This window comes from Anopheles arabiensis, chromosome 3 (assembly GCF_016920715.1).
Source record: "Anopheles arabiensis isolate DONGOLA chromosome 3, AaraD3, whole genome shotgun sequence".
NCBI classification, from domain to species: domain Eukaryota; kingdom Metazoa; phylum Arthropoda; class Insecta; order Diptera; family Culicidae; genus Anopheles; species Anopheles arabiensis.
The window spans coordinates 71,392,781-71,415,029 of NC_053518.1; the positions used below are offsets into that span (position 1 = coordinate 71,392,781).

The following is a 22,249-nucleotide window of genomic DNA, read 5'->3' on the forward strand; positions in this document are numbered from 1 at the left end:
AGTAAACTAAACGGCGCGGTGATTATACGCAATGAGATGTTTATGTTTCTTCGGTTTTTGGTATTTTCTTTATGAATATTAACATGAAAAAAACCTATTAAATTATATTTGAAATCCCCAATTTTTTTGGTGAACTATTTTGTAAAACACAAAATACCCAATTTATTCAACTCTCATGATCCGTTACATGATCACCCCATTCATGATGGCGATCGTCTTCGCCGATGTAATATCCCGCCCGATCCGCTCCTCCATGTCCAGCTCCTCCCCGCTGGGATACTCACACTCGGCACAGGACTGCCGGCGTAGGTGCATGATCTGCTTGTGCTTCTTCCAGCACACAATCCCAGCCGTCAGCACGATCAGCATCAGCGCACCACCAACACCGTAAAACACCGCCGGCCACAGAATGCTCGTACAGAACGGTAGCTCGTGATGCGTCCGCCGCAAATCCTTCAGCTCCGTGCTCGTGTTGGCCAGCAGCGCCCCGAACATCTTCCCTACCCGCTCCTTCCCGATGCCAAACCGTCCCGCCCGGCCAAAGATCCACACGTACTCCAGCTTGTTGTGGCCGGCCTGGACGCACGAGAACGCGAACAGATAGTCCTTCTCGTGCACTGCCAGGATGGTGGTGTTGATGGCCGTCACGGAACCACCGGTCGCCGCCGGCAGCTGTGTCCCGCGCGCCTGCAGCTGGAACGGCTGAAAGCAGTGCTCCTTGTGCTCGAGCACGATCGCGTACTTCGACACGTAATGCTCCTCGATCTCGTACCGGTGCGTAAGCAGCACCTCGAAGCGCACGTTGGAGAAGTAAAGAATTTCACCGCGATTGCCTTCGAACGGGCGGATCAGGTACGGCTCGAAGGCGGTCGTTTTGAGAAACGGGCAGCGCCCATACACCATGGTGGCTTGCAAGGGGGCCACCACGGAGGCGAGGACCACCGTCAATCGGACCAGCAACCGGCACATCCTGTCGATCGGGACTGTTCGATTTGAGTGGTGTTGTTTCTTCCATTCTCGATACAATCGAACCGAAATTAAGGGAATCGAATAGTGTCCTTTGGTGGCGCCGGGTGGTGTAATTAGATCCAACAGACGATTGCACCGATAAGCCAAAGGACGGGCATTGGATATTAAAAATGACACATGGTGCACATGAGTGTGACCAAAATTGTTGCAGTTACGTTTGAAAGTCCACCATTTAATTGCTAGGTTCGATTGCTTCTGTGTACGTCGTGTGATACTGTTAGGGGTGTATGATACATCGACAACCCCCAATACGTCTGGGAGGGGACACATTTCAATTCCAACCTGAATTTGTGCAATTGCTAGATAAGTCTAGATCGTCCCAAGAGCAATGGGGTGAACATTAAAACTAATGATACATCGAAAGCGAGCTGTCCGTTGGTAAATTGAAAAACGTTGTTGTCCCGCTGAAACCCCTTTCTCACTTCAAGTGCGCTGAGGTTGATTAATTGCTCTCCGTATGTGTGTTTGGTTGCCCTGAGGGCAGTCCGAAGTTGGGTTAATTGTCGGACCATGCGATGTAATAAATTAAAATCTAGACGTAAACCCAGATTGACGGTGGGTTAAGTGCAATATCGAAATTGAGTTCTCGAAAGCATAGGACCATTTTGGAATAAGCTAGTTAAATTTTCCCAGTTACAGCGGAAAGCAACGATATTTCAAAGATCCCTTTTACTCTGAGTTGTACGCCAACTAACGCCCACTAAATGGCTTATAACCGAAATCGAATCTATACCAGTTTTGGTACTGATCTTGAATCATAACAGTTCTGGAACTGATACTGAAGTCCATACCGGTCCTGAAACTGATCACGAACCCACTTCTGTCCTGGAACTGATACCAGTCCTAGAACTGTTACTGAACTCATACCGGCCTTGGAAGTGATACTGGACCGAGACCGATCAAAAATTGATACTAAATCCTAGAACTGGACCTGAAACCCTCAACACCTCAACCAATCACGAAACCATACCGATCCTGGAGCTGATATTGAACCCATATCGATCGTGGAACTGTTCACGATCCCTTAACTGATCTTGGTCCCATATCGAACCAGGAACTGATTCCAAACCTATAACGATCCTGGAACTGATATTGTACCCTTAGTAGTTCAAGAACTATTACTGAATGTATATCGGTCATGTATTGGTACAGGAACTGATATTACATCCGTACTGGCTCTGAAGATGATAATGAACCCATAAGTGTCCTAGAACTGATCATGAATCCTGGTCCTAGAACCAATCACGAACCCATACCGATCCAGCTTATAAAGGTCCTGGAACTGATACTGGATGCATCCGGTTTTGGAACTGATCACGAACACATAGCGGAACTGGCAATGAATCTGAAGCAAATCAGGTCCTAGAACCAATCACGAACCCATACCGATCCTGGAACTGATACTGAACCCATACCAATCCAGGTACTAATACCGGACTTATAGCGGTTCTAGAATAGATACAGAACCAGTAAAGGACCTAGAAGCGATTAAAACCTTATACCGGTTCTAGAACTGATATTGAACCTGTGGTATAAAGATACGAAACTATACCCTACTTGGAAAACCCCCAAAAACCCATACCGGTCCAGGAAAAGATCACAAACCCATACCAATCCTGGAACTAATACCAAAACCCATAGTGGATCTGGAACAGATACTAAAGCCATATCGAAGATCAAAGGTCAGAAAGCGATCAGAACCTCATACCAGTTCAATAACTGATATTGAACCCATATTGGTCCAGGAATTGGTTGGGTCCAGGGCGGTCCCGTGGTACATCCGTCAACTCGAACGACTCAATAACACGCCCGTAATAGGTTCAAGCCCGGAATGGACCGTCCTCCCGTAGTGTAAGGACTGACTATCCGGATACGTGATATTGAATAAAGTCTTGAAAGCCTGTATAGGCCGGCATGTCCGCGTAGGACATTAGGCCAAAAAGAAGAAGATGGTCCAGGAACCGATCAAGAACTCATACCGATCCTGATACAGCTCCTGATTTTATTCCGATTGTACAACTGTACTTGGATGTATTCCAGACCCGGAACGAATCATGAACCTTTGCGATCCAGCAATTGATTCCATATTTCAACGAACCATCGCTGACGGTATAATTGCAGCCTAGGAAATAGTGTAGACATTTAAGTTGAGCTTGTACAATGATCTCTTACATTGAAGGGTAAAGTGTTGTACTATCACGAAGTATTTCAATGTTCGTATTAAATTAAAAATTTGCTGTTTAACACAAGAAACAATCGCCGTGGAGCCTGTTTTCTCAATACTTTTGGCGCACACCCTCTTTTGGGATCGCTTTTCGCTTCTGCCCATCGTAGGTGTAATTTTTAATATATATATTCTTTATTATTTGTACGATAACAAGTATGCAAACATTATTGATATTATGTCATCAGCTGCAGTCGTGCCAGTGCTTTCGCTTCACTCGCTCTTCCTCCCGCTCGCGATCACCCACACATAGAGGGAAGCAAAGTGACAGAGGGAAAGCGGGTCTTTATGCTGTTGACCCCTCCTCCTGCTCTCCCGGTAATTGGAGACGTCCCAGAAATAATCTCTTGGTACACACACACAAGGCCCGCATTCACACGGATAAGAAGCACGAGGATAGTAAAAAGCGCGGGGAGGGAGCTGCTTCAAGCACATAACATAATGATCCGTTTCGGCCACCTCCTTAACACAGACCACACACACACACGGCACGTTCGTGTTTTAGCAAGCCAATTGCGCAGCCCCTTCTTGGATGATGTAACAAATCACACACGCTAGCAAATGTAAAAAGTTAAAGCGTGAATGAGGTTTTCCCTTACTTTGTTTTGTGTTTTTAGCGGAAGGCGGAATCTCCCCACTTGGAACTGGACCACCCTTGGGGTAACACGTATTGCGGATAATGAAGGGTCACACAAAGTGCAGTAAGGGGGAAATAGATAGAGAGAAAAAAAACAATAGAGGAAACAAAAAAGAGGGAGGGAAAACAACATAACAAACTGTTTGCGCGAGGATCGTCCATCCATCACCCTGCTCAAACGGTGTACTTGGAGAAATCGTCCACCCGGTAGCTGATGCCGCTGTTGGAGCTGCTGGCGGCCGAGCTGAGATCGTTGGCCGAACCGCCGCCGCCCTGCTGTAGCGATTGTTGTTGCTGCTGCTGCTGCTGTTGCTGCGTCTGCCGCTGATCATCCTGCTGCTGGCCGTACCGGGAGCGGATGTTTTTGATCTTGCGCAACCGCTCCAGCCAGTTCGAGGCGTACGGGCTGGAGTTTTTCGTCTTGAGCGACTGAGCGACCAGGGAAGCCAACTGTTTCAAACAAGGAAATTGAACGTTATTTCGCGCGCCCTTAAACCCAAAAACTAGCACAAACGGTGTCTCTAACGCTACTCACGTTCGCGTGCAGTGCCATCTGACGGGCGAGCAGCGGTGCCGTATGGTCCGAGACGATCTTCGTTTCGCGCGTCACGTGCTGGGCGATGTCGTCCTTCGACCGGATAAACACGCGGTTGCTGTTCAGCTCGATTGGCTCCACAATTACGCAGGCGTAATTGTACTGACCCTGTGTACAAAGCTCAAATTAGTAAGATGTAGTCGAAACAAAACCTTCCCATACCCAAACACCTACTCGAATCGTTTTCAGGTCGTACTCCTCGCCGCTCTCGTTGTACACGATCGTGACGAAATCGTTCCCGATGTGCTTCTTCTTCTCGTTGCAGTGCGGGTCCTGCCGCTTGTTCGGCATCAGCGTCGCGACGTGAAACGTCAGCTGCACGATATCGTCCTGGTAGATGTACGTGAACGCACCGTCCTTGCCGTTGCTTTCGAGATCGATGAAGATGTTCTTCTCTTTGGCGTCCTTGATCGCGACCAGCGTGCCGAGGCTGCTGAGAAACTCCGCGTACCGCAGGCTGCCGTACCGGTTCTTCAGTATCTCCGACTCGTTGCCCGCCTGCCCGGGGCCCACGTACAGCACGCCGATCTTGTGCATCTCGAACGGCGGTATCAGATCGAGCAGGGCGATCGCCTTCTCCGGATCCTTGTCCAGCAGTAGCGGGCACTCACTGCCGAACTGGCCATGGTGGTACAGCTGCAGAAACACAAAGCTCGGGCTGACGACCGTCCGGTTGATGTGCTCGTTGCGCATGCGCGACACGTTCGCGGCGCTCCACTTCGAGGCGTCGCGCGTGTAGTGCTCCCGCACGGTCGAGATGGTTTTGGAGCGACCGCGGGGCAGATTGTCATTATCATTGCCGCCGCTGCCCATCCCGAGCAGCCCGCTGCCGATCCCGATCGAGCCGGCACCACCCATACCCATCGCCGGGAAGGAGGGCGAAGCGGTCCCCGAGCTCGATTGCTTCAGGTTGGTGGTGTTGCGGGCGATCAGCCGCGGTGAGAGTGGGACCGGCGACTGGGGCGGCTTGCTCGTCACCTTCTCCATCGGCAGCTTGAGGCTGAGCGCGGACGAGGACGACGTTTGCGTGATCGGATGCATCGCGATCGGTGCAATCATGGCGCCGCTCGGCAGGCCGGCGATCGGCCCTTGCTGCAGCGTGTTGATGACTTCAGGCGAGGCGCCGTCGGGACGGGCGCCAAGCGTGGCATCGTCGGCTGAGTGTTGTTTGCGCGGGGCCACCAGCGAAGCCGGTATCGGTTCGAGCGTGTTCGACTCGGGCAGCGAGGTCGTGATGGCGGTCGCTTTGGTCGCACCGAACTCCGCCTGATGTTTAGCCGTGACCGTGCCACGGACGGTCGGTGGCGGTGGTACTGCCGTGGTTTGTGGGTCGCTCTGCATGCGCAGGGCCGTCGGAGGAGGCGGGGTAGAGCCAGCAATTTCCTCCGGAATCGCCTCGCAGCTTACGCCCTTGCCGTAGGTGGACTTTTTCTTCTCCATCACGCCCGTTTCCACGGTCTGTCCTAAGCCGGCGGAAACCACGGAGGTCGTCGCTACCACCGCCGGGTCTCCCGCACCCGCCGTCACAATGGCGGTCGAGTCCATCTGCTGATGCTGCTGGTGCTGCTGTCCGGCGCTTTCCTTCGCTTTGCTCAAAAACTGACTGTTCCACTTCGTACGCATCTCGGGGCTGGAGTTGACCCGCCGGACCGGTTTTCGGGTGCGACCATCGGTATCATCAAACATCACCTCATCGTTGCCATGCTTCCGGCCATTCTCATCGCTTCCATCCTCCTCCCCATCCTCCTCATCGTCATCGTCGTCCGAGTGGCTGGCGTCGTCGTCGGACGCGAGGGCGCCCGCGGTGCTCGACTGCTTGCCGGGAATGTTTATCGGACCCGAACCGCCACCACTAAGCGATGGATCCACACCACCACCACCGGCGAGTACGTTCCGCAGCTCCTCGTCCTCGCTCTGCTCGTGCTCTTCCTCCACCGAGGGTTTCTTCTTCGATTCGGGTTTCTTCACCATTTCAAACACTTCGTCCGAGATGGACACTTTCGCACGGGGCTGGACAGTCGGAGCCGGTGCTGGAACCGGATTTAGCAGCTCCGAGCTGCCCACAGTCGACGGGTGTAGCTCACTCTCCGGGGCAGCAGCTACTCGATCAACCATCGTCGCGGACGGAATGTCCGCACTACTGCCGAACGGTGTCAGCCCATCGCCACTGTACGAAGGATGGCCGCCCGTGCCGAGCGTCATATAGTCCGGCCCAATCACACCGCCTCCCACGCTGGGCGAAAAGAGCGACGTTAAATCCTGCAGCGACACGTCGCCACCGAGAATGTCGTGCGAAACTTGGCTCTGGATGCGCGTGATCCACGACGTAAAGCCGGTCGGTCGGCGTACGCACACTTCCGCCCAGCCCGTGCACACGCAGGCACACGGCTGTACCGGCCGGTCGAACCCGATGCCCGACGAGGAGGAAGAACCGCCACCACCGACACCGCCCGCCAGCGAGCTGCTCAGCTGCTGCGGTAGAATCAACCGGTTGCCGATCGTGGCCATCAGGCCGGGCGGTGCACGCGGAGCGACCAGTGAGCTGGTGCGCTGCAGCTGTAGCTCCCCCCCGACCGGGCCCATCATGCCACCGGGACCGCCGATAGTAGGGTCGGCTGAGTCGGGGTTGCTTCCGCGCCGTGACAGTGCCTCCAGTGAACCGGACGAGTAGCCTTCCTGCGAGCCCTGCCGGAAGAAGCGATTGCTGGCGGCGGCAGCGTTGGCAGCCACCATGGGGCCACCGTGGGCCGAGTGGAGTGCCGTGGGGTACGGTGTGGCCGCGGTCGAGGACGAGGTCGAGCTGGACGTCGTCAGATCGGTGCTGTCCGATTCATTTGCACTGCAAAACCGGAAACGAAACGGAGCAAATGGAAATTAGAGTGGTTCGCTTTGAAGTGGAAAATAATGGTCATTTGTTAAAATAATGAGTAATGATCAGGAAAGGTAAAATTAAAAGCAAATTTTGATTACTAAAACTACAAAGTTCTTGTTTTGAAAAGATTTGCTTTGATTTTGTTAAATTTGAAGAAGTACCTTTTATGAGGGTTTAAATAATTTTTCAACTTCTACAAGGACTCCAAAATTTAAAAACCGAATTTAAACATATATCCGTCAAAAGCAAGGACGATATTTCTCCCTCTAACAACCATGGTCAACGGTTGACACAAAATCTCGATTAAATACGTTTATCACAACAACCGGAACTAGATTTGAACCCACGATCGTGATCGTTGCAGACCAAAGACTTCACCACGGCAGTACGCACTCGCCTGGCGAACGCGCCGTTAAAACTCAATTAGATTCACAAAGCCTACATTTCTCCCTTACCTTTTATGATCGCTAATCAATTTAAGAACACATATTCCATAACTTTCCGTTAAACTATTCCTCACAGGCGTGATTTGTACCCAATAGACAACATCGATCGATGCTAAGATCGTGGAGGAGCCAAATTCGGGCCTAATCGGGAGCTAAAATACTTGCATGCAGTTGATGATGATCCGAATCGTAGGACTAGTGATGGGTGGTGGTGGTGGTGGGCGTTCGAACAACAGAACGTACGCGGGGAAGTGGGAAAGCGCAGCTTCCCAGCTTTCCCACACGACAACAAACACAACAACAAACTATCGATCTTACCTACTGTGTTGCAAACTGGCTTTGGTATACCTTTTATTCGACGACGAGGCGGAGGCCAGCGTTAGCGGGAGCCCGTTGCCGGCGGCACTGAGGGCACCGTCCCCGCCGCCACCCAGCCCAATGCCGGACAGGCCCGAGTCTTTGCCCGACGAGGCACTGCTGAACGGTGGCTCCGGGGACAACGGTTGCCCGCCGCCGACCGTCGTGGTGGTGGTCGCGGTACTCGCACTGCTGTTCGATTTCGAGAGCAACGCATGGTGATGATGCTGTTGGTGTTGGTGGTGGTGCTGCTGCTGATGCTGCTGATAAGGGGCCATCAGTTTGCTCTGATCGCCCGGACCGTTGGATGCAGTCCCGGCCGACTGGCAGTACTGGTGGCACCGATCGCACAGCCCATTCCGGAAGGTGACACCCGAGCAGCCGCTCGTCGTGATGGTGATCAGATCGTGCCCGACCAGCCAGGTCATCGATTGGCCGCCGGACAGCAGAAACTCGGCCGACGGCAGCCGCTTCGAGATGCCGGAGCAGGGCGAGAACGTGTGGCGCACCATAAAATCGACGCACGTGTCGGCCAGCTCGCAGTGGAACCGGTACATGTCGTCGTTGAGCGGTGAAATTGAGTATACCTTCTGCGAGGGCAGCGCGGTGGAGGATTGCGCAATCGATGCCGTTGATCCGGACGCATTGGATGACGCGACACCCGCCCGATGGCCCGATTGTTGTCCCTGCTGTTGCTGCTGCTGCTGGGATTGCTTTTGCTGCTGTGCCTGCTGCTGGATGCGATCGCGACGGCGAGAGCTCTGCTCGGTCAGGCTGGAGCTACGCTTGCGCTCAGACGAATCCTCGTTCACCTGCGAGAACGAGCGCGACCCGTCCTGGAACGGCACGTGCACGTACGACTCGAGCCCTTGCACGATGAACTTGACCAGCTGGTGGCGCATCGGCAGCTTGCACTTGATGAACCACGCCGCCACGACGTAGTGCGCCAGCGACACGGTGTAGTGGTCGTACCGGAACGGGTTCGTAAACGGCAGCGACATCGCCATCACGCACATGTACGTGCGCATCGTAAAGTTGCCGAACCGGAAGCTCGGCACGAGTATGAGCGTGGAGAGGAACTCGAGCACCGGCAGCGCCACCATTTTCGTGCCCGTCATCTTGCTCAGCTCCAGCAGCAAGTCGGCCATCTTCGGCATCAGCTGCTCCGGCATCTCGAGCAGCAGTATCGTCAGCATGCGGATGCACTCGTGCGGCCGGCGAGAGATCAGCCCCTGCTTCAGCGCGTCGATAATGTTCTTCTGCGTGTTCGTGTCCAGATGCTGATGGTACATCGCCAGGCTGGACAGGGCGGGCAGGATCAGCTCCATGTAGTCGGACATCTTCGGCGCCACGTTCGCCGACACCTGCAGCTTTTCCAGCTGCATCTTGTCCGTGTACATGCGGTACAGGGTGCGGGCGAGCGAGTCCACATCGTTGCCCTGGATCAGCGCCTTGTTCTGCATCACGCTCGGCAGCTCGGTCAGCACCAGCTGTATCACCTCCCAGTCCTTCTCCTCCTTCAGGCACAGCACAATCACCTGGCAGCCGCGCTTGATCGAGATCGTGGTCAGATTGGTGGCCGGGATGCGATCCATCGCCTTCGAGCCCGCCTCCGAACCGCCGGCGCCGGTCAGATTCAGCTGGCTCGTCGACTGGCTCGAGAGGTACGGTTGCGGCTGCAAGCTCTGGTGCTGGTACGGCCCCTCGAGCCCGAGGTAGTGCGAAAAGCGCACCCGATTCCCATCCTCCGGATCGGGATAGCCGATGTGGAACGAACCGTTCGCTCGGGCCTTCATCATCCATGCGAAGATCCGGTACCGGATCGTCACCACGTTCGCGAGCACGTGCGGCCGCTGGTAGTGCTGCTCGAGCAGCCCGATCAGCATGCTGTACACGCGGATCGCATGCAGCGACGGCAACCGGTACAGCTTCACGATGAACAGCCTTATCAGCCCGTCAACCAGCAGGATGATGTCCTCCGCTTCCTGCTCCGACCGCACCACCTGATTCTCCTCGTACGGGCGCTGCAGCAGCTTTTCCACTATTTCCAGCAGCTCGATGCACCGCTTCGTCTCGCAGTGAATGGTAAACTCGATCAGCGTCCGCGCGACCGCTTTCCGCACCTCCGGATCCTTCTCGAGCGGTACCGTGCCGAGATGAACGATCACGATGCGCTCCAGTATTTCGTCCTCGTACGCCGCCCGGTTGGCGGTCATGATGCGCTCCAGCGCCTGCACCGCGTAGATGCGCACGTTGCTGTTCTTCATGCGGTAGAACCGATCCATAAACTGGCACAGCTGCTTCAGCCACTCCGACCGGGTGGCCGATATTTTGCTCGCCCGATAGTCGATCAGCTGCCTGACGGACGCTTCCGGCCGCTCGGCCGACACGTGCTCGATCAACCCGTACACCTTCTCCGGGTCGGCGTTCAGTGTGCCCTGCTGCAGCAGCTGCTCCACCATGTTGAGCGTTTCGTGAAAGTGCGTCACCACGGTGTGGTCGGCCGGCAGCCGGTGTATGGCGAGATTGTGCGAAATCTCCGTCATGATGTCGCAGATGATGTCCCACGTCGGTTCGTTCAGCTCGTTGCCCGACTTTTGTATCAGCCGGTTCATGCTCAGTATCACCTCGTACGTCACGATCACGTGTCTACTTTTCAGTGCCTGCAAACGTTTTGGCAAACCACAAAATAAACCTGGTGTTTGTGTGTGTGGATGTGGGTGTGTTTGGGGGTTACTTACGTTCCAAAAGCTGGTCAGCACGAGCGACGGCGAACAGTGCAGTATCGGCACGACGCTGATGCCCCACAGGCCGACGTTCGTGTGAAAGATGGCACCGCGCAGCAGCGCATCGTCCTGGTGGAAGGCCGGATTGTTCAGTATGTTGCACATGGTCAGCAGCGTGGCGTGCCCGAGCGCCGTCCCGAAGAGATTCTTCATAATCTTCCACGAGTGTTGGCAGTACGCCTCCTGGTTGACCATCCGGCACAGGATGATGATGAACAGCGTGAGCGACTCGTTCGGTATGATCGCGTAGCAGATGAAGCAATCAAGCACGGACAGACAGAGCAGGATCGTGTTCGTTTCCTGCTTGTTGCACGTCATGTCGAAGATGTACGACACGACGCCGACCAGAAACTTGGGCTCCAGGCTGGCCGCATTGTACTTGATCAGGTTGACGATCAGCTCGAGCAGCGAATCGATCAGGCCGGCCTCGTGGATCGGCTTGATCCAGTCGAGCAGGAACGCACCGATCTCCTTCTCGAAGTGCTGAATGTTCTTCCCCGTCTCGGTCAGCAGCTTCAGCATCTCCAGCCGGTACGAGATGTCCTCCGGCTCGCTGTGGCTTTCGATCACGCGATAGAACTGGGCCCGCATCAGCCCCAGCCGGTCGTACTGGCCCTGGATCAGCCGGCAGTAGAAGGCGAGGGCACACTGGCGCTGCTCCATCAGCTTGTTGCCGACGAGCAGATCCTTCGTCAGCTCCCACAGCGACTGGACCGCGTCCGGCTCGAGCCGGGACGTCAGCACCTGGTCGCCAAAGTCGCGCAGCGCCTTGCACCGCTGCGTGACGGGCGTTTCCGGCCGCAGCTCGCGCTCCAGCTCCGGCGAGATCGGTAAATCATGTCGCGAGCTTGACACTGTAAAGAAAGGGAGAGGGAAGACAATCAGCTAGTAACTACCGGAGGTATGCTGGGGTTCGTTGGACCACAGTGTCCACACCTACCACTGCCCGGCTTGGACATGCGAAAGAACTGCTTGATCCGGGACAGTTGGGTTTCCCGTTCCCTCGCGGCCATCGTGTGCGTGTGCAGTTGGTCGTGCTAGGTCCCCGGGGTCGGGGCAATCCGGGTACGCGGCGTTCGCTTCGACTACAAGCGAGCGGTGGAGCACATTCGGGTAGCGGGTAGCACGGTTTGCGCTTTGTGTGTAGGGCTTGGCCTTTTCGCGAGGATGAGGGTGTATCGTACGATTGACTATTTTTCACCTCTCATCACCACCAAACCCATCTTGATCTTTTTTGTTCTTGCTTTTTTCCCCTACTGAGGAACGGTCTTTTGACAGATTGTCGACGGTCGGATTTGCTCCAGAAACGTCACGCGACAGCTGACAGACAGTCGGGGTCAAGGTGGATAGAGCTATTGGAATAACAGCATGCCCAAGTAGCAAAAGTGAAATGAATGAAGACCGGTTTTTTTTTTGCATACATTTTGTGCACTTTTTCGTTGTAAATTCGTCAAAAAGGGTTTTAATAAACTTTTAAAATTTTTCTGAGTATGTTTCCAGCAATAGCACGGTAAAGAATGCTACAAAAACAATTTGCAGTCAAACAAGCGCACTCAAGTCCAATTTGTTGTTTGGGTAATGGCGCTCGGCGCCGAACCTTTTTGACAGCTCCGGTAGTTTGAAACCAACCGTCAAAACGTACGCGGTATTTGTTTGCGGACAAAGAACGCACTCGGCAAAAGTGAAACAAAATTGCGAAAAAAGATGGATTTAGAGGACAAAAAGGAAAATATTCAACCCCTGCGTGGCGGTAGGAATGTGGAGCAGCTGGAGTACGCGTTCGTTTCGGCGGAGCAATGGGAAGAAGAGCGCAAGTAAGTGGTGCTTTGTTGCTCAGCCCACAAGGAGGTCATCCCAAAATGGAGAACAAAAGGTGGTAAATGATGCGTCTGTTTCTCCTTTCTTCCGCACAGAGTACACGAGAAAGAAATCGATGGCTACGAAGGGAACGATCCGCTGCTGCCCTGGTACGAGTACTTCTTCTGGATGGAGCAAACGAATGTGAGCAACTTCAAGCCGGCCATCCAGGAGCAAGCGCTTCGCCGGTGTGTGCAGCTGTACGAGAACGATGCACGATACATGCAGGACCATCGTTTCATCAAACTGTGTATAAAATATGTAAGCATTCAAAAACATCCTGTGCGTTTGCCTTGTATCTAACCCGCTTCTATTCTGTAACACAACACAGATCGACGCTCAACCGTCCCCGGTGGAGCTGTACAACGAGCTTTATCTACGTGGGGTGGGTACGCTTTGTGCCGAGCTGTACATTGCCTGGGCGTACTATTACGACGCAGTCGACAACTTTGCCAAAACGGAGGAAGTCTTCCAGAAGGGGCTGCGGGCGGGCGCCGAACCAAAGGCCGAGCTGGAACAGGCCCACAAGCTGTTCGGCTTCTCCATGTCCCAACGGTTGCTGCACAAGGACGAGTGCAGCAAGCTCAAGTTCCAGACGTCCCTGAACGAGCGCCGCAACGCACTGACCTCGCTGCGTACGTCGCGCAAGAAGCACGTGGGCAGCATCCGTACGGGGCTGGCGGTGAAAAGCTACCAGCCCGGCACCGTGAACCAGGAGAACGTTCCAAGAAACGTCGCCACGGGCAGCAGCAATGCCATCGTGTTCACCGATGACGCGGCCAGTGCCGAGCCCGGCAGTTCCATCGTTCGACCGTTTTCGAGCGTACACAACGAGCCGGAGAACATCATCGAGGCGGCACGGCTGGCCAAAACGAACCATGCACCATCCAGCTCGTTGCACAAAAAACCATTGTTCGGTTCGCATCAAGCACCGTCGTTCGATATACCGGTGGATAAGGAAGAGTTTAAACCGATTCCCGTGCTGGTCGACAATGGTTCGCGTGGGGTCGTGCTGGGGCCACAGTTTTGCCGTCGAAACAAACCGCAAACGCCGTTCGTGGTCGGTATTTGTGTGGGCGATCCGAAGGAACGGGCCATCCCGATGTACGACAAGATACGGCTGTACTGTCGGGCGAAGGAGGGAAAGGGTGAAGTGGGCGAAAGCCGGACGGAATACTCACCGGAGGAGTTGCGCGCGTACGGGTACTTTGTGCGCCGCGGGATCGAGAATCGGTTCACGCAGGAGTGTGAGAAAGTGTGGGGCCGTGGGCATGAGGTTGGCATACGGCTGCATCCGCTACACGTGGCAGAGGCCAAGTCGAACGAGTCAGGCGATGTTGGATTTGAAAATCCCACGCTGAGTGAGGCGGATAAGAACATTCAAACGAAAATCACGGACATTTACTCAAACCCGGGCGAGGAGAAATCGATTGAAGAGCTACTGGTGGAGCGGTGGTTGAAGGGGAAAATTAATAGTATGTAAAGCGAGTGTACGTTACGTAGAATATACATTAATTGAATTTTGTTTTTTAGAGTGTATCGATCGACGCTACCAAGACGACATTGACCCGGTGGACATGGATGAAACGCACGTCGAGTCAAAACGTATCTCCATGGGCCCGGCCCGCTTCAGCATGGCACCGAGCGCATTTTCGGACGGTTCTTCCCAGATGCGTCCACGTAAATCAATGTTCCCTTCCCAACAACCCACCGGGGCTGTGGCGGCCTGCATTCAAGAGGAAACGGAAGAGCAACTCCGCAACAAAAGTGTAACAGCTAGCGAACAGCAGTTCGCCCAGCTGGATCTTGGTACGCGTGGGACAAAGCGCCTGTCGAACAATGTGCTTGAGCAGGAAGTTTTCAAAAAGGAAGACTCCACCCCAACGCCCCTGAAAGCTGCGATCGTGAATGATCGTGCCGAGAAGAAGCAGGAGAACGAAGACAGCCCATCGGCGGCACCGGTGGTCGCGTCGAAGAAAATTGAAATCTTTGTCGACGACAGCGACGAGAACGATGAGCGTGATGAGGGGACGGACCATTTTAAACCACCAAACGAAATGCCCCAGCAGCAGCAGCAACAGCAGCCACAGTCGTACTATCCGAATGATACCTGCTCGACGCAAATGTTTAATTTGTTCGTTAAAAACATCAGCACACCCGTTGCACCGATGCGCAAGCAGGGCGGGGAAATTTCAGCCACCGTCAGCACGGCCACAAAGCGGACGGTCGTGTTTACGGACGACGAGCATGAGGAGGAGGAGGAGGAGCGTGAAATGGGTGCTCCCGGAGCGAGTGCTACGGCGCAAAAGGAGGCGACACCCGTTGCCATTTTGGGCGCCGTCATAAACGACGAAAATGCCGTCCCACTGGTGGACCATTCGACGCCACCGTCCGTATCGTCGGGCTGCAACAGCACGCAAAGCCACAAGCAGCTGTCGACGATCATGGAGCGGACGGAAACCAGCACGGCCTCATCGTCTACGACGGGTGCCGTTACTAAATCGCCCGTTGATACGCAGGTAAATGTCAAAACTATCTCCTAATCGCGTTTGAGTTTCGTTCTTACACAGTCCTTCCGTTTCAGGCCCACTCGCCAGAGGATGTAAATGGCACTTCTTCCCGCTTCCCATCGGAATCGCTGTCCAAGGTTGTGTTCCGCGAGCCCGCAGCCGAGCAGCAGGTGAAGCAATCCGTCTTCACGCTACCCCGAGATGAGGCCAAAGGCGGCGGTTTTTGCATACACGTGGACAGTACGGAAACGATGGCAAACATTCCGCTGAAGCGACTACCGGCAGAATCGGTCACCGTTCAGTCGGACGAAAAGGAAAATCAGCTCATTACACGTGCGACAGGCGCGGCACAGGGCGGCATTTTCCAACTGTCCGAAGAGCCAACGTTCAGCGGGTTTGGTTTTATGGCCACCGGTGGCACCAAGAACGTTTCCCACATGGTGCAGCGCGAGCTGGAGGCAAATTCGATCGCCTCGTTCCGGTTGGGCACGGAGCGTACGAATACGGTTCCGATTCAGCTGGTAAAGCCGCAGCGTACGATACCGGAACTCCTCCACACCCCACCATTGGTACCACCGACCGCCTCCAATACTGTGTCCACTGAAAGTACGATCACTAGCAATGCAAGTACCGTGGTTGCTGCCGCCACCATCGAACAGAAAACAGAACAGTCGCAGCGAAAGAAGAATAATTCACTGCTCGATCTACTCGACACAACGTTCTCCCCCCGACCGGCACCCGGAAACGGTAGCAAATCAGGCGAGAGTGGCACAGCAACCCCCAAGGAGGAGGAAAAGCGCAAAGAATGTTCGTTTAATTTGAGCGATTTAATTAAATCACCGCAACCGGCCAAAACCAAACCCGACGAGCGTGAAGACGGCATCACAGCCCTCGAGCCGATTGTCGCTCCGTCGCTACCACCCTGCCACGATCTCTCCCTGCTGCCGATGGCTCAGATAAAGGTTGAAAAATCGCTCAACATCGATGCAAGCCTTGCGCTGCCAAGTTTCCACTTTGCCGAAGCTGCACCTAAACCCCCTGTGCCAACGGTTCCCACCGCTCCCAAGGCCACCACTCCTGTGGGACGGATCGTGCTGGATGATTTCCCTTCCCCACTGCCACCAGCCGGCGCAGGCGAGCGTGTCTCGCTGGAAGACATCAACACGATGGCCTTCTCGCTCAACATAAACCACGCGGTCAATTCGACCATCATTCAGGAAGGGTTTAAAACACCCGCCAAACAGTGTCCTCCTCAGCCCGCCGCTCCCCAGCCGCAGCAGTCCAAGTTTCGTATCGTTGACGTGCAGGGTGGCGTATCGAAGCCGAACGACTTTCTAATGCCACCACCACCGATGGCGCAAACCGGTAAGCAGCAGCAACAGCCTGCTCCCGTCGGCAATTCAAACGATCACGACGATGGTGCTGATGGCGATGTTTCGATCTACCATCCCCGTCCCGCCATCTCGCAGGATGCCGAACGGTGGGAGGAAATCGATGACGAGTTAGACGATCAGCAGAGCAACGAGTATCAGCACAAACCGATCGATATGGATGGGACGATGCAGCAGATCAACGCCCACCTGGTGCTGGACGATATCGATCCGTTCGAGCGGTCGCTGCTGGAAGCGTTCCTCGAGCGGGTTGACTTTCTCGGCTACATCGCCGAGCTGCCCACGTGCTTGATGGTGAACAAGGTGCAGCCGCTGCGGAAGGATGCGCTGGTCGAGATGGGGGATGAGGGTGTGTCGTTCAAGGTGCAGCAAAAGATAGGCAAAGGCACTTACGGAACGATTTATTGGTGCGTTGGGCCACGGAAGATGGGACATTTTGAATGGGAAAAGATGATTACTGATGAATTGTTTGCGTGTTTCCTTTTAGTGCGACGGAAGAGCCATTGGGAAAGAAGGTGGCCTTGAAGCAGGAACGACCGGCAAACCTGTGGGAGTATTATATCTGTCTCGAGCTACGGAGTCGCATCGAAAATCCCGATATCGTAAGTGTGGCGGTGGCAACTTACAAATATCCCCTTAATAGTGTTGAGTTTCATGAATCTTTCGTTGTGATTCATTCATAGGAATGAAATGATTCGGATCTCGAATCAAATCTTCAAAGATTCGTGAATCTCCAAGAAATAATCATTCTCAAAAAAAATCATGAATATTCAAGGATTCATGAATCTCAAAAGATAAATCTTGAAGCTTACGCCAAGAAGAAGAATAAGACGCTCAAGCTCAAATCTTTTGAAATTTATGAATCCCTGGAGATTCGTGAATCTTTTGAAACAGGTGAATCTTAGTAAATTCATGCATCTTTGTAAATGAATGTAAATGAATTTGCAAATGAAATGAATTCATGAATCTTTAAGAAACACGAAGATTGGCAACCGAGATTCAGATTCATTGAATCGATTCAAAGATTCATTCAGATTCATGAATCTGTCTCGGATTTACCCAACACTACGCCTTAATATAACTAATCAATCACTTTTAAATGTCGCTTCTCCTCAGCTCCCTGGCTTCATGCCTATAGATTATGCGATCATTGGCAACAATGCAAGCATTTTCGTGTCCCCCTACTCCCGCTACGGCAACATTCTGGATGTGTGCAATCTGGTGAACGGCGCGACGAACCGCAACATGGACGAATTCATCGCCATGATACTGAGCGCGCAGATACTGTCGATCGTCGACCACCTGCACAGCTGCCAGATCATTCACGCGGACATTAAGCCGGACAATTTTCTGCTGGTGGGCCCGTAAGTGGATGGAACCAGGAATGCCTTTTGTTGACTTTACGCTCAAATCGAAACGTTTTTCTTACAGCATTGAGATGAACACAAAGATTCCCTGCGTGCAGCTGATCGACTTTGGTGTCAGCATCGACATGAAGCTCTTCCCCGAGGATGCCAAATTCAAGAAGGTAAGTGGGCCTTAAGCAGCACTTTCTCCTCATATTACGGGAGAATAAGACACATTTTGTTCTTCCTTTCCGTCACCCGCAGGTAATCACAACGGACGGGTTCACGTGCATCGAAATGCTGGAGAACAGACACTGGACGTACCAGCCCGACCTGTACGGGGTGGCCGCCACCAGCCACGTGATGCTGTTCGGCAAGTACATGCAGGTGCAGAAGAGCATCGTCAACTGGAGCATCAAGACGGCGATGCCGCGCTACTTCAAGAAGGTACTGTGGGAGAACTACTTCACCACGCTGCTGAACATCCGGGACTGTGAGCATCTGCCGAACCTGCAGCAGCTGCGGGCCGCCTTCCTGGAGGAGATCACCCTGCACGAGAAGTACATCCAGAGCAAGGTGGCCGAGTTTAACCATGTGCTCGCGACGTGCAAGTGAAGAGCACGTTTTGTTTTGCGGGGAAGGCGAGATATTGATGCAAAGGTAGCAAAAGCAAAGGCGGCGAGTATAGATAATGCCTTTTTACATATATCTACGGTGTAGCAAATAATAACACATTTTAAGATTTTGACAGTCAACAGTGCTAAACAATTATTCAAATCCGAAGCAATAGTGGTAGTAACGGTTAAAATGTTTGAATCGAAAACTGGTCTAAACGAACAACAAGTTGCCAGTCAGTCAAAATTCGTGTGTGCATGTGAGTGTGTATGTGAGTGTGTGTGTGTTTAACTACATTGTCAAAGAGGCAAAACAAAACACAAAGAAACCGATTGGCAACAAACGCTGTTTACATCTTACAAACCCGCTACCGAACGACAGAAACAAAATAAGAAAGAAACATGCAAACACACACCCAAGTGTGTCGGTAAATCAATCATAAAACATATTCATAAAATAGATATTATCACAATGAGATAACTGAAAGAGATGAAAGCTTGGCAATGTGAGTCGAAAGGAGAAAGAGCCATCAGTATCGAATGTTTGACCATCAACCGCTGTTGGCCGATCTTTAAATAATACCAATTAATGCTCTTATCTTTGGAATGTTGACAGAGCAGAACAGCTTCTTCCTTATCTGACGAGAGTCAAATACTTTCTATTAGTGTGCGTGTTTCGTCTCGTGAGAAGTAACCAAACGTTTGCTACCTCAACTACCTCGTCGAAATTGAAGTGAAAATGGACACTTTTGTGGAAAACTTTCACCTCAAGGAGTGCGTGGAACGGATGGAGTATTTACCCCTCGGGCGGACGGGCCTGAAGGTGTCCAAGGTATCGTTCGGCACCGGCACATTCAGTCAACTTTACGGGTAAGAGGATGGTTAATCTTTACTTTGTACATTAAACTTAAAACGTCCCTCTTTGTACACCTCATTTTCAGCAATCTCGACGAAGCGAAAGCACTGGAAGCGGTCAAGCATGCGGTCCAGCGGGGCATCAACTACATCGACACCGCTCCCTACTACGGCCAGGGACGGTCTGAAGAGGTACTGGGACGGGCGCTACGCGCCATCCCACGTGCGGCTTACTACGTGGCCACAAAAGTGAGCCGTTACGAGCGCGAGTACGACGGGATGTTCGACTACAGTGCGCAAAAGACGCGCCAGAGTGTCGAGCGAAGCTTGCAACTGCTCGGGCTCGACTACCTCGATGTGGTGCAGATCCACGACGTCGAGTTTGCGCCCAATCTGGACATTGTGCTGAACGAAACGCTGCCGACGCTGGAAGCGCTGCGGGCGGAAGGGAAGCTACGCTTCATTGGCGTTTCGGCCTACCCGCTCGGTGTGTTGCGGGAAATCATAACGAAAGCGCCCGGCCGCTTCGATACGGTACTGTGCTACTGTCGCAACACGCTGTTCGATGATTCGCTGGAGGAGTACATTCCCTTCTTTCGGGAGCATAAGATGGGCCTGATTTGTGCTTCCGGCCACGGGATGGGGCTGCTAACGAACGGTGGCCCACAGCCGTGGCATCCGGCCGATCGGCAGCTGAGGGAGGTGTGTGCGGAAGCGGCAGCGTACTGCAAACGGGAGGGCGTGGAGCTGGGCAAGCTGGCGATGCACCATGCACTACAACTGCCCGGTCCGGCAACGTTTCTGGCCGGCATGCAGACGCCCGAGCTGGTGCAGATCAATCTGGACGCTTACTTCGAGGGGCTGTCGGAGAAGGAGGCGGACGTTTTGAGCTATTTGAAAGAGCGGTAGGGAGGAGAAATTCGTCCGGAACAGAGTCAGAAATTAATAAACTTTTTTAATTTGCAGCGTTTTCCCAAAGGTAGAGAACAAACACTGGGAAGGCGTTGAGCTGCAGCAATACCGAGCCGCCATGAAGCAAGCGCAACTGGAGCCGAACATATGAGCCCCCTCCTCCCTCCATCCATTTGGGCTACGACGGCTGGAGTGATGTTTATCAGCAACGGGTTTTTGTTTTCTTCTTCTATTTTCTTTCAAATAAACGTCAAATCGTGCACACCGCATGGAAAAGGGAGCGAAAGAGATGGAAACAAGAACAGATTCCGAAACGTCATCAAAGCCTGGACCGGGGGCGAAAGAATGCAGGGATGAAGAAGACAGCACTGGACAGCAAAATGGTTTTGATTAACGTCGTCGCCGTCGCCAGTGAAGTCGGTAATTGCGTTGGCTGCTGGCTGCCGAACCGAACGTGCAACAAGTGTCTGTTTGCTTCGTGTGTTTTCCATCCAGAAGAGAAGAAGAGCGTCCCCAGCCATGAACCCTTCCGAGTGGTTTTCCGAAATTTCCAACGAACTTTGGCCCGGCCAGTGCTTCTCGGTCAAGGTGAAGCAGGTGCTGCACGAGGAACGCTCCAAGTATCAAGACATCAAGATCATCCAGAGGTATGTGTGTATGTGGACGCGAGCTCCACGTTGCCTTTCGTTCCTCCAAAAACATGTGCGTTTTTAGGACCATGATTTCCACCCCTTTTTTCCCCCATTGCTTCCTTCCTTCCCAGTGAATCGCACGGTGTGGTGCTGATACTGGACGGCATCATCCAGTGTACGGAGCGGGATGAGTTCGCTTATCAGGAGATGATCTCCTTTCTGCCGCTCTGCTGCCATCCGAACCCGCAGCGCGTCCTGATCGTGGGCGGCGGGGACGGCGGTGTGGCCCGCGAGGTCGCCAAACATCCGGCCGTGCTGGAGGTGCACCAGGTCGAGATCGACGAGCGGGTGGTGGAGCTTTCAAAACAGTACCTCCCGTTCATGGCGTGCGGGTTCGAGTCGCCCAAGCTGAAGCTCACGATCGGCGACGGGTTCGAGTACATGAAGCAGCACGAGGGTGCGTTCGACGTGATCATCACGGACAGCAGCGATCCGATCGGGCCAGCCGAGTCGCTGTTCCGCGAGTCGTACTTTGAGCTGGTGAAGCGGGCGCTCAAACCGAACGGCATCATCTGCTCGCAGGGCGGCAGCTTCTGGCTGGATGCGGGGCACGTGCGTGAAACGCTCGACTACTGCCGGAAGCATTTCCCGCGCGTCACGTACGGGCTGGCCGCGGTGCCGAGCTACCCGACCGGCCAGATCGGGTTCTTCATCGCCAGCCTCAATCCGGTAAGTGGGGGAGTGGAAATTGAACTCAAACTGCGTCGATAGTTTTATTAACGCGAGAAAATGTGTCTGTATGCACGCGCAGGAGACGGAGTTCAGGGAACCGGCCCGCCAATTCGAGGACGCAGAGATCGACCAGCTGGGACTGCGATACTACACGACCGACGTGCATCGGGCGGCCTTCACGCTGCCCAGGTTTGCGGCCAAAGCGCTCAACCCTTAAAAGCAATAGTTCGCCCTCGTCCGTTTTTCTACTGGAGGGATGTAAGACTCACAAACGCCCCAAACGCGCCACAATTGTACAACGAGCGATAAGCATTGTTTTTAAAATAGCGATGAAGAAGAGGTAATTCTTTTTAAAGTCAATGCCAAGAATCTTTTTCTTTCTGTTATTTCTCACTCTCCGTTTCTGCCAAAATAAATGTTATTGCATCATGTCCACATTTTTATATCAAAACAA

At 53.4% G+C, this 22,249-nt stretch overlaps 4 protein-coding genes across 5 annotated transcripts; 3 read left to right on the forward strand and 1 right to left on the reverse strand.

Moving 5' to 3' along the window:
• Window positions 1–3,366: 3,366 nt before the first annotated feature.
• Window positions 3,367–12,239, reverse strand: LOC120903246 (tuberin). 2 transcript variants are annotated; one of them, XM_040312536.1, is made up of 6 exons: window positions 11,887–12,239; window positions 10,902–11,800; window positions 8,152–10,823; window positions 4,660–7,324; window positions 4,426–4,593; window positions 3,367–4,340 (listed from the first exon to the last, which is right to left on the reverse strand). In XM_040312536.1, the coding sequence occupies exons 1-6, from the start codon at window positions 11,957–11,959 to the stop codon at window positions 4,065–4,067; spliced, it is 6,753 nt and encodes a 2,250-aa protein (XP_040168470.1). In that variant the 5' UTR covers window positions 11,960–12,239; the 3' UTR covers window positions 3,367–4,064. The 2 variants fall into 2 exon arrangements, with proteins under 2 accessions (XP_040168470.1, XP_040168468.1); XM_040312534.1 differs by having other exon boundaries at window positions 8,122–10,823.
• Window positions 12,240–12,580: 341 nt separating this feature from the next.
• Window positions 12,581–18,800, forward strand: LOC120903247. The gene is made up of 9 exons (XM_040312537.1): window positions 12,581–12,760; window positions 12,860–13,064; window positions 13,135–14,278; window positions 14,337–15,322; window positions 15,388–17,111; window positions 17,192–17,306; window positions 17,821–18,068; window positions 18,136–18,232; window positions 18,315–18,800. Exons 1-9 carry the CDS (start codon window positions 12,651–12,653, stop codon window positions 18,663–18,665), a joined length of 4,980 nt encoding a protein of 1,659 aa, XP_040168471.1. The 5' UTR covers window positions 12,581–12,650; the 3' UTR covers window positions 18,666–18,800.
• Window positions 18,801–18,871: 71 nt separating this feature from the next.
• On the forward strand, window positions 18,872–20,711 carry LOC120903249 (L-galactose dehydrogenase-like). The gene is made up of 3 exons (XM_040312547.1): window positions 18,872–19,534; window positions 19,606–20,424; window positions 20,486–20,711. Exons 1-3 carry the CDS (start codon window positions 19,404–19,406, stop codon window positions 20,580–20,582), a joined length of 1,047 nt encoding a protein of 348 aa, XP_040168481.1. The 5' UTR covers window positions 18,872–19,403; the 3' UTR covers window positions 20,583–20,711.
• Window positions 20,712–20,813: 102 nt separating this feature from the next.
• LOC120903250 (spermidine synthase) lies at window positions 20,814–22,249 on the forward strand. Its single transcript, XM_040312548.1, has 3 exons — window positions 20,814–21,078; window positions 21,195–21,792; window positions 21,875–22,249. The coding sequence occupies exons 1-3, from the start codon at window positions 20,951–20,953 to the stop codon at window positions 22,010–22,012; spliced, it is 864 nt and encodes a 287-aa protein (XP_040168482.1). The 5' UTR covers window positions 20,814–20,950; the 3' UTR covers window positions 22,013–22,249.

Excerpts from the sequence above, each read along its gene's own strand:
- LOC120903250 (XM_040312548.1), top strand. The coding sequence starts at position 20,951 with ATGAACCCTTCCGAGTGGTTTTCCGAAATTTCCAACGAACTTTGGCCC. Across the intron at positions 21,079-21,194 it reads GACATCAAGATCATCCAGAG|TGAATCGCACGGTGTGGTGC; the intron begins GTATGTGTGTAT and ends CTTCCTTCCCAG. Across the intron at positions 21,793-21,874 it reads TCATCGCCAGCCTCAATCCG|GAGACGGAGTTCAGGGAACC; the intron begins GTAAGTGGGGGA and ends ATGCACGCGCAG.
- LOC120903247 (XM_040312537.1), top strand. The coding sequence starts at position 12,651 with ATGGATTTAGAGGACAAAAAGGAAAATATTCAACCCCTGCGTGGCGGT. Across the intron at positions 13,065-13,134 it reads TCAAACTGTGTATAAAATAT|ATCGACGCTCAACCGTCCCC; the intron begins GTAAGCATTCAA and ends AACACAACACAG. Across the intron at positions 17,307-17,820 it reads GCATCGAAAATCCCGATATC|CTCCCTGGCTTCATGCCTAT; the intron begins GTAAGTGTGGCG and ends GCTTCTCCTCAG.
- LOC120903249 (XM_040312547.1), top strand. The coding sequence starts at position 19,404 with ATGGACACTTTTGTGGAAAACTTTCACCTCAAGGAGTGCGTGGAACGG. Across the intron at positions 19,535-19,605 it reads ACATTCAGTCAACTTTACGG|CAATCTCGACGAAGCGAAAG; the intron begins GTAAGAGGATGG and ends CCTCATTTTCAG. Across the intron at positions 20,425-20,485 it reads TTGAGCTATTTGAAAGAGCG|CGTTTTCCCAAAGGTAGAGA; the intron begins GTAGGGAGGAGA and ends TTTAATTTGCAG.
- LOC120903246 (XM_040312534.1), bottom strand. The coding sequence starts at position 11,959 with ATGGCCGCGAGGGAACGGGAAACCCAACTGTCCCGGATCAAGCAGTTC. Across the intron at positions 11,801-11,886 it reads CATGTCCAAGCCGGGCAGTG|TGTCAAGCTCGCGACATGAT; the intron begins GTAGGTGTGGAC and ends CTTTCTTTACAG. Across the intron at positions 4,594-4,659 it reads ACGACCTGAAAACGATTCGA|GGTCAGTACAATTACGCCTG; the intron begins GTAGGTGTTTGG and ends CTTTGTACACAG.